At 39.1% G+C, this 9,862-nt stretch overlaps 1 protein-coding gene across 1 annotated transcript; it reads left to right on the top strand.

Annotated features, from left to right (window-relative positions):
- The first annotated feature begins 208 nt into the window (after positions 1–208).
- LOC121258585 (mitogen-activated protein kinase kinase kinase 20-like) lies at positions 209–1,430 on the top strand. Its single transcript, XM_041160165.1, has one exon. The coding sequence runs from the start codon at positions 306–308 to the stop codon at positions 1,428–1,430; it is 1,125 nt and encodes a 374-aa protein (XP_041016099.1). The 5' UTR covers positions 209–305.
- Positions 1,431–9,862: the final 8,432 nt, after the last annotated feature.

Below are 9,862 nucleotides of genomic sequence, written 5' to 3'. Positions count from 1 at the left end.
AATTGAAGCAATTCCTCCAAACTTTAAAACCACATGACCGCGCGCGCGTCCGAGTGTTCTATACACAATTAGGTTAACCATAAGTTGTATAAATATTGAGATCGATCAAACAACGATCCTCTTTATTGTTTTGTAGCAAAGCGGAAGAGACACGATCGAGCAGAAAGTCCGAGCACGAATCCCTAAAGGTAGGTAATCTTCTGCTAATTTCCACTTCCCTCTGCATTGTTTTCATTATTTCTAAAGAGTCTTGGGAATACTCACGAGATCAAGCTAAATTATTAACTCCAGATCAGAAAAAGGAAATGGAGAGTACGTTTGGTGATGGAGAAAGTTGGGTGAGAGGGCCATTGATCGGCAAAGGAGGTTTTGGGTCCGTGTTTCTTGCCACTTTGAAGAAATCCAAATCAAGGTTCGTCTGTTTCCCTTCAACCATGGCGGTGAAATCTGCAGAGGTGTCTGTTTCTGGTTCGCTCCAGAAGGAGAAAGAGGTTCTTGACAACGTCAAAGGCTCCCCTTATGTGATTGACTGTTTTGGGGAAGAGATTACGACCCAGGAAAAGGGCGAGATGGTTTACAATCTTTTATTGGAGTATGCCTCTGGAGGAACACTAGTAGATTCAATCGAGAAATCCGATGGCTGTCGGTTGCCCGAAACTGATGTAAAGCGCTATACCTGGTCAATCCTCAAAGGGCTCAGTCACATTCATGACTGTGGTTTCGTTCACTGCGATTTAAAGCCTGAGAATGTTCTACTCGTGCCAGCCATTAGCCCCGGCGGTAATTTTGTAGCAAAGATTGGAGATTTTGGGTTGGCGAAGAGATCGGCACAGAAAAAGAAGAGGAGGATGGACTTGGAGTACGTTTACTTGAGAGGCACGCCTCTCTATATGGCACCTGAAGCGGTGATTGAGAATGTACAGGAGCCTCCCTGTGATATTTGGGCTCTTGGGTGTCTTGTTTGTGAGATGCTTACTGGAATATCTCCTTGGGATAGGGAGGAAGAGTTGAATGCAGACGAGCTTTTACAGCTAATTGGCGATGAGCGTGAAGTTCCCAAAATACCAAGTGGTGTTTCAGATGAAGCAAAGAGTTTCTTGAAGTCTTGTCTCGCGAGGAAACCTACATACAGATTCACGGCTGAGATGCTAATGGATCATCCATTCCTGACCGGTGTAGGAGATCAACTCGAAGATGAGTACTTGAAGAACGAAGAGCATGAAGTGGCATATCCAAGCGTTTCCTGGAACGAGACTGATTCTGAGTTTAGTGGTTCTTCTATTTGCAGCTCGTTTTCTGTTGATGATGATGATTCGACCCTATCTTCTTGGCCGGAAGAGGGTGAAAACTCGGAGGTCCAAAGGTCAGATAAAAAGGCTTTTGCAGCTTCTTTGAACACCCTCCCATCAACCAAACCTATTGGAGTTTAACATACAGTTCCTATAAAGAAATATGCCCGCATGAACTTTTCAATGGTACAATGTTGCAGTAATTCTTTGATGTACAGTGCCTATATATTATTGGAATGTAATAATTCCAACTACGGTTTTGTTCCACCATAAGTGAGGATTATTAATAAAATTGAGGTATTATTCCCTTCTTAAAAAAAAAATAGTTGTAAATTAATGTACTTTCCGTAGGTCTTGGAAGATTAATTTGTAAGTTGGATTTTTTTTTTCATTTTTTTCTATATATGTGAACAACGCGAGGCCGGGAGTTGAAGAAAGTATTAGGAAGAATTATTCTGATCTTGTTCTTATTTCATAATCTTGTAAATGATTTCTAATTTTGAGCTAATTCCCGATCGTTTAGCACTCTCTGTAAAATCATCACTCATCAGGGTGTTTCAATTGATTTTAAGGAACAAATTTCTTTCTACTATTTGTAATTTATAGCATTAATTGATGACTTTGCAAAAATAAAAAAGTGTTTATAAATTAATATTTGGATACATGAAATAATTCATAGCATCATATACATACACACATGTACATAAGATACATGTTTGTATAATATGCTCTTGGACTGAAGAATTTCAGGCAGACTGCAACAGAAGATCAATCCACTACATTTATCAGCATTTCAATAAAATTTTAATATAATAATTTGTATCCCCTTTGATATTTATAATTTGACAATCACACTTCTTTTTTTTTATTTTTTCATTGTATTTCGGTGATTGCATCTCGCTAAGTTGCCGATGATGCATGATCAGTTAATTTGGAAGATTGGAAAATCGATTAGTGGTAAGGAGATCATCAACTATTAGATGAGAGAATTATAATTTATAAATCATAATGCATTATTATCATGTTAAGCATCTTTATTTAAGTTGATGAACATGCTAATACTTTTTTTTTATTATTTAAAATTATTATTTTTAATCTAAAATATGGTACAACTCATTGTAAAACACTTTTTATTATTGTTCAAGTAGATCTAAGAATAAATTTCTGGTCTCACCATTAACTACTAGGTCAATTCTTCCCGGACATCAACACCAGCAAGGGCGACAGATGACTTAAGATAAAACTGAAAAGGATGAGAAGATGAAACACAACAACAATGTGACAAAAAACCTCAAGATAACCGAACCTAACAAATGTAGATATTCATCTCATTAGTAAATTTTATCCTAGTTTTTTATCATATGCAACAACACTTGAAGAAACATGTAAAATAAATGAGTATAAATATATATAATAGCTATTCCAATTGAGAGAACAGAAATTTAGATAGCCCTTCCACTTCTTTGTATTTACTATCGAACACAGGCTATATGTATTTTATAGTACACATAAATAAATGGATTGTCAATGCATATGCTAAGACAGAAGACACTTCTTTCAAAACAAAAAAGAGGCCGGAAAGACTTTCCTTGGGTAGCATGTTGTGCAAAACACACACCAATGATGGCAACCAAATTAAACAAGCACACGATCAAACAAACACACAATACACAATTTAGACGGTTCGACAACTTGCCTACATCTACAAAGTTATAGAAATCTTATTAATCAGAGGATATTACAATTACTCAATCTCAACTCACTTTTTCTAGGACTTTTACTCTTTCATACAATATGCACTCACTCGACTATTGTTCTCTCTGAAAAATATGTTGAAAATCGTACCAAAGAAGTCAAAATATAATATATTTATAGTAAACGACGTTGAAACCCTAATTGGCAAAAACTGGGTCATTCGCTTTAGCGACGTGTTGAGCGCGCCTCAAGAGAACAACCAATCAGTATTGGCTCGAGCGAATGCTAGGGTTTGTGTCTCGCTCGAGTTTACTGCCGTAGGAGACCCAAGCAAACTCACGGGTTAAGCTTCTGACGCCTGATAGAATAATGATTATTCTGCAGGCTAGTTTCAATAGATAATTCACATGGAAGGAAATCAACTATGAAAGCAACTATGATATTCAATTCAAAATGATCAATATTCAAGAATGACGAAATCAATCCACTAGCCGGGCTGTAATAGCAGAAAATTGACTTTATCAGAATTTTACCAAAAATAATAGAATCCCAATAATCACACAATAAATAAATATGTAATAAAAGAAGTAATATGCCAAAAATCTGGTCCAAATCGAGTTCAGAATCATTTCCGAAACGATAAATGAAATATTACCATAAAAGACAAAAAATAACTAAAAATAGGGATTCAGAGGGGAAAATAGTGAAATTTGGCCTTGAAAATGATGCACACCAAGCATAAAAATCTTGTTCCACCAACTATCTCTTGTATCATAGGAAATTCAAAGATTGGTTAGGCTTTGTTGGATTTAGGCTCAGGGGTAAATCTGTTACCCTTTAGTATGCATGAGTAGCTGGGTTTGGGTGAGTTGAAACCCACCTCTATAATTTTACAATTGGCTGACAGATCCATAAAAATTGGGGATTGTGGAGGATGTACTAGTGTAAGTGGATAGATCTTATTATCCAGTAGACTTTGTAGCACTGGACATGAAACTAATTGCTCAATCTAATGCTTCCTCTGCCCCTGTGATTTCAAGAAGGTCCTTCTTTGCAACCTCTAATTCCATTATAAATTGTAGAAGGGATGTTTTAAAGTTAAGTTTTGGTAACATGACCTTAGAGCTGAACATTTTCAATTTGTATAGGCAACCTCAAGAGGTGAAGGAGGTGCAGGAAGTCAATGCTTTGGAAACCATTTTTGCTGAAAATTCTTTGTTTAATTATGATTCTAAAAATTCTTTGCTTGATGACACTGACTGTGTTTCCACTGTCTTTGCTGTAGGAAATCCAAATGACACACAGTGGAGGCTTAAGTTTGAGCCTTTGCCTCCTATGTCAGAATCAACTAGACCTTCAAATGAAAAGATTCCAATTTTGGATTTAAAACCCTTGCCAATAGAGTTGAAGTATGCTTATCTGGGACCCGGAGATTCCTTCCAGTTGTAATTTCATCTCAGCTTACTATTGAGCAAGAGGGTAAGCTACTTGTGGTGCTGACACAACACAAGTTTGCCATTGGGTGGACTGTTGCTGACATGAAAGGACTATTGCTAACTTATTCTTATAGAATCTATTTAAAGGAAGGGGCTAGACCTTCTAGGGAAATGAAAAGGAGATTAAACCCTACAATGAAGGAGGTAGTAAAAAATGAAGTCTTGAAATTGTTAGACATAGGTTTATCTACCTTATAACAGATAAGCAGTGGGTAAGCCCCATTCAAGTGGTACCAAAACAATCTAGGGTCATTGTTGTGAGAAATGAGAAGGGAGAGTTAATACCCACAAAAATGACAACTGTATGGAAGATGTGTATAAACTATAGGAAGTTGAATGCAGCTTCTAGGAAAGACCATTTCCCTATACCCCTCATTAACCAGATTCTAGAAATGGTGGCTGGACATGAGTATTATTGTTTCTTAAATGGCTACTCTAGGTACTATCAGATTGAAATTGCCCTTGAGGATCAAGAGAAGACTACTTTCACTAGTCTCTTTGGGACATTTGCTTTTAAAAGAATGCCCTTTGGTTTATGCAATGTCCCAGCCACTTTTCAGAGATGTAAGTTAAACATTTTCAGTGACCTAATTGATGACATAGTTGAAATTTTTATTGATGATTTATCAGTGTTTGGAAAGACATTCGATTCTTGTTTAGCTAATTTAAAGATTGTTTTGGCCATGTGTGAAGACAAGTAGCTATTATTGAACCGAGAAAAATGTCATTTTATGGTACAACAAGGAATAGTCCCTGGTCATATTATGTCTCCAAGGGATATTGAGATTGAAAAATCTAAAGTAGAATTGATTTCAAACATGCCTGTGCCTAGGATTGTGAAGGATGTAAGATATTTTTTAGGTCATGCTGGTTTTTATAGAAGATTCATTAGAAATTTTAGTTTAATCTCAAAACGTCTATGCCATCTGTTAATGCATGATGTTAGTTTTGCATGGACTAAGGACTGTCAGAATTCCTTTGAACAGTTAAAATCTTTTCACCACTACTCCCATAATTCAACCCCCAGATTGGACACTTCATTTTGAAATAATGTGTGATAGCAGTGAAGTATGCTTATTTGGAACTTGGAGATTCTTTTCCAGTTGTAATTTCATCTCAGCTTACTATTGAACAAGAGGGTAAGCTACTTGAGGTGCTGACACAACACAGGTCTACCATTGGGTGGACTATTGTTGACATGAAAGGTATAGGCCCCCTGACTTGTTCTCACATAATTTATTTAGAGGAAGGGGCTAGACCTTCTTGGAATTTAGAGGGGAAAATAGTTGAATTTGGCATTGAAAATGATGCACACTGAGAATAGCTCAGTGAAGACAATGTGAGCGCCGAAAAGAGCTTTTTGAATTGGGGTCATATGTACGATTCTGATACCCGTAGCCAAAGTTATGGCCAAAATACCGAAACGTGTCAAAAAATGTCCCAATCAAGGAAAGATCACGATTTCCTAGCATCTTTGGGTTGATTTTCCACCTCAAGGTATTCCAGCGCAGTCAACGTGCAATCTGACAACTCAGTATCATGTGACTTAGATCCTTCTGCATCAGCTCTGCTTGAGTACCCGGTCAAAAGACAGGTGAGCGAACTCTCTGTTTCTCAATTTTCTGCTCACAAACCAGGCTCCACATACAATCCAACAATCGCCCACTTGGAGACTAGTTCTCCACATGTCATCCATTGTTTCTAGCCCAAGCCCTACCACCTATACAACTTATAGATCCCGTCTTCAAACTAGAAGACTCACTGAAGTCGAGCCGACTTCATTATCTTATGTACGTCTCTCTTAGTCAGCACATCTGCTAGGTGATTATAGCTCTCACTGCACTAGGAGTATTTGATCTTGAACCAATATTGGCAACCTCAACCAACTTCCCCAAGCTTACATGAGGAACGACAAAGTTGACTCCCTTTGGCTTCCTCATATATCTCGCGTGATCAAGCCTACCTTTTTGCACTTTTGTATTTCCCTCCACATCACTGGACATCGATATTAAATACAAAGAGTTAGATCTCCTACCATGCGCTAAGACCAGCACACCCTTAGTGATCTTCCAAGTACCTCTAGAGAATGCTACTGTATAACCGTTGTCATCAAGCTGTCCCACAGAGATTGGGTCTTTCTTCAAATTTGAAATGTGTCTGACTTGTTGTAAAGTCTACACATCTCTGTTTGGAAGTGTGATGCGCACATCACCCACTGCCACTACATCCAGTGCCTCTTCACCAACCGCGTACATCTTCCCAAGATCACCAACAACATAGTTTTGCATGATCTCTCGATGCGAGGTGCTATGGAACGAAGCCTCAGAGTCCTACACCCAATCATCAATATGACTGTGCACTGTAAGAGTTAAGGCATCATGTATTCATTCACCGCATCATCCTCAGCACTTTCTTGATTCCTGCAGTTTCTCTTCATGTGGCCCGGCTTGCCACAACTCCAACATGTGATTTGCTGTCCAGATCTCGTCTTGCTCTTTCTCTGCTTTTGAAGCTTGACCTGCCATGTCTCCTACCCCGATTTTCAACATTCATAGCCGATCCCAAACTCGAGAACTCACCCGAGTCTCTTCTACGTACCTTTTTAGCAAGGATCATGTCACGTATGTCATCGTAGTTCAGTTTCATCTTTCCAGCTGAACTACTCACAGTCATTCTCATGGCCTCCCAACTATTCGGCAGTTGATTCTTAAGACATTTGGTTTAGTTTAACTGTTGAATTGGTTTGATTAAAGGTTAATTTGCATCACAAAGGGGTGAAATAACATAACATTTTAAAAAGTGGACATTGTTTAAGGGCTACATAATAATATTTGCATTTGATTAAAACTGGGCCTTTTTATGCAAAAATACTTTAAAAAAGCCTAGCTAATACAATCTGTTTTGCACGGATCGTGGCCCAAAACCACGGAGCAGGATAAGCCCACTTTGGCCCAACCTTCACAAGAACCCACCCCACCTTACCTTGCACCATTCAACGTAAGAGAAACAAAGGGGTGCATGAAAAGTTGCGAGAGAGGAAAGGATCCCTTTGAGGGCAGATCCATGAAAGGAGAAGAAGAATCAATTAGTGGAGATAGAAAAGGTGCAAGGGAGAGAAGGATAAAATGAGAGAAGGCACGAAGGAAAAAGGGGAATCGATTTGGTGAAAGTTTTAGGATTTATTTTACTCTCTGTTTGTTTTGGTTGTTCATTCATGTTAGGGTTTTTGTTAGGCCTTGCAATCATTATCTATATGATGATTCTAGGCTAGATTTGCAACTTAGGTTGCAGGTGAAGGACAGTGTTCACCTCGATACATGTTTGATTCCTGCGATTTCTTGTTTATTTCTTTCATTTTGTTAGTATCCATGGTTTGCTATATGGTTTTGTAAGGATCTCTTGTTCTTGACATGTTGTAGACTTAAGGCACAACAGGACCTTGAAATAATCAAGGAGCCTTCAGACTGAGAGTCTTGAAATGAAAATGGATGTTAATACGATGAGGGGTTTTCTTTCCATGGTGTTTTAATCTGAGTATGTATGTTTGTTTGTAGAAATATTAATTGTGACACCCCGACTCCCACGTACAACAATAAGAGAATCATGACGTCAGGATGATGACAATACGGGTCACGCATCCCAACGAAATGTGCTCAAGTGTGTGCAACATGCAAGAGTGTACAATAAAAATTGTAGCGGATAATATAAATAAGTCATCTAAATACCAGAAATTTAAATACAAATATTCAAAACAAATTACTTTTAAAGAGTTATACAGTCATCCCAAATATATTACAAAGATAACACATAAATTGATAAAAACGAAACTCGATAAACAGGAGCAATCCCAGATCACTCCACCAACGGAACCAAGCTAAGGCTCGTCATCCTCGTCTGCATCAAAATCTGCGATACCATAAAATGGTACCACATGTAAGTATAAACCAAACAACTCTCGAGATAAAAACATATTAATGCAACCAACATGCATTCATACGATAAAATCCACTTATCCATAAAATACCATTTTTTCCCAAAAATGATTATTTCCAACACACGCCAAAATCCCATTTTGGCCCAAAAACATAGTCTGTCATTTTTCCAGAAAATGATTCACACAAAACAAACCAATTGTCGGACACTATAGGCGGGAATCGCAGGCGGGACTCTACCTCCGTCCCTGCTTACCACCATCCCTACCGCATGCACCGTAGGCGGGAATCACAGGCGGGACACAACTACCATCCCTGCTTACCACCATCCCTACAGTTCCTTTTCCTTTTTCTCAAACTAGTCAATCCAGTCGTTTCAAACACACCCAAAAATCATTTCTCACATGAAAACCCAGTTTTCAAATAAACACATGAACATGTATGCAATCATGCGAAAACCCAATTTTTAGTTACAAACATGAACATGCGTGCATATGCAGTGAATAAAACACGACACCAATATCCAACAACCAACAATGTCAACACAATCCAATCACAAACCAAACATACAATCAACTCCGTCCGCAATCCATCCGACCCCTGAACTCCTCAGACTCAGTCCGGCATAACCAACCAGTTCACAGTAATATGTGTTAGTGCAAAAATACATTTAAATCACAAAAGTTCTTTGGAAAAATACTTACAGTGCTATATTATAATTTCCGAAGGATCACGAAGCTGCAAGAAGTGGTGGCTTAGCAACGTAAGAGTGTAAAATACACTGTGGCCGTGGGTCTCAAATACCCACTTTTGAATGGGGACAAACTAAGACCCGAAATTGATAGGGTAGGGCCTAGAGAGGTCGGTGAAGCCAATGGTGGTGGTGGTTTGCCGTAGGTGACGGCGCAAAGGGTGGTTTTAAGGCCAAAAAGTCTGAAACGGAGATGAGCTTGGTTGTGCTTCACCGATGACGGATCGGAGCCGGGGTTAGGTCCATTGGGTTGCCAAGAGGTTGGGGATGAAGTGGTGAAGAGATGGTGGCCGGAGGTGGCGCGACGGCGGCGCGCGAAGGAAGAGAAGGCCATAGCTTCAAGCCGTGCGTGGAGGAGAACGCCGACGATGGAGGAGCTGAGATTTACGGGGAAGGGTCGCCGGCCGGTGGGGAGTTGGACAGAGGGGGCGGTGTCGGTCACCGGCGGCTCACAGCGGCGGGCTGGGTGGAAGAGAAACCGGATGGAGAGAACAAGAGAGAGAGTCGCGCGGGAGGGGGGAAGCTGGGGAGAACAGAAAAAGAAGGAAAAGAAAAGGAGAAAAAGAAAAAAAATGAAGGGAAAGAAATGAGGTCCAATCCTCACATTTTGGGTCACAGAAAATGATCCAACGAAAATGATTTTAAAATAATAAATCAATTAAATGAAATTAAACGTAATGATACAATGAAAATAAAATA

Source organism: Juglans microcarpa x Juglans regia, chromosome 1D (genome assembly GCF_004785595.1).
Source record: "Juglans microcarpa x Juglans regia isolate MS1-56 chromosome 1D, Jm3101_v1.0, whole genome shotgun sequence".
In the NCBI taxonomy this organism is placed as follows: domain Eukaryota; kingdom Viridiplantae; phylum Streptophyta; class Magnoliopsida; order Fagales; family Juglandaceae; genus Juglans; species Juglans microcarpa x Juglans regia.
Note: the sequence above shows the minus strand (reverse complement) of the source record. Positions and strands in the feature narration are given on the sequence as shown.

Excerpts from the sequence above, each read along its gene's own strand:
- LOC121258585 (XM_041160165.1), top strand. The coding sequence starts at position 306 with ATGGAGAGTACGTTTGGTGATGGAGAAAGTTGGGTGAGAGGGCCATTG.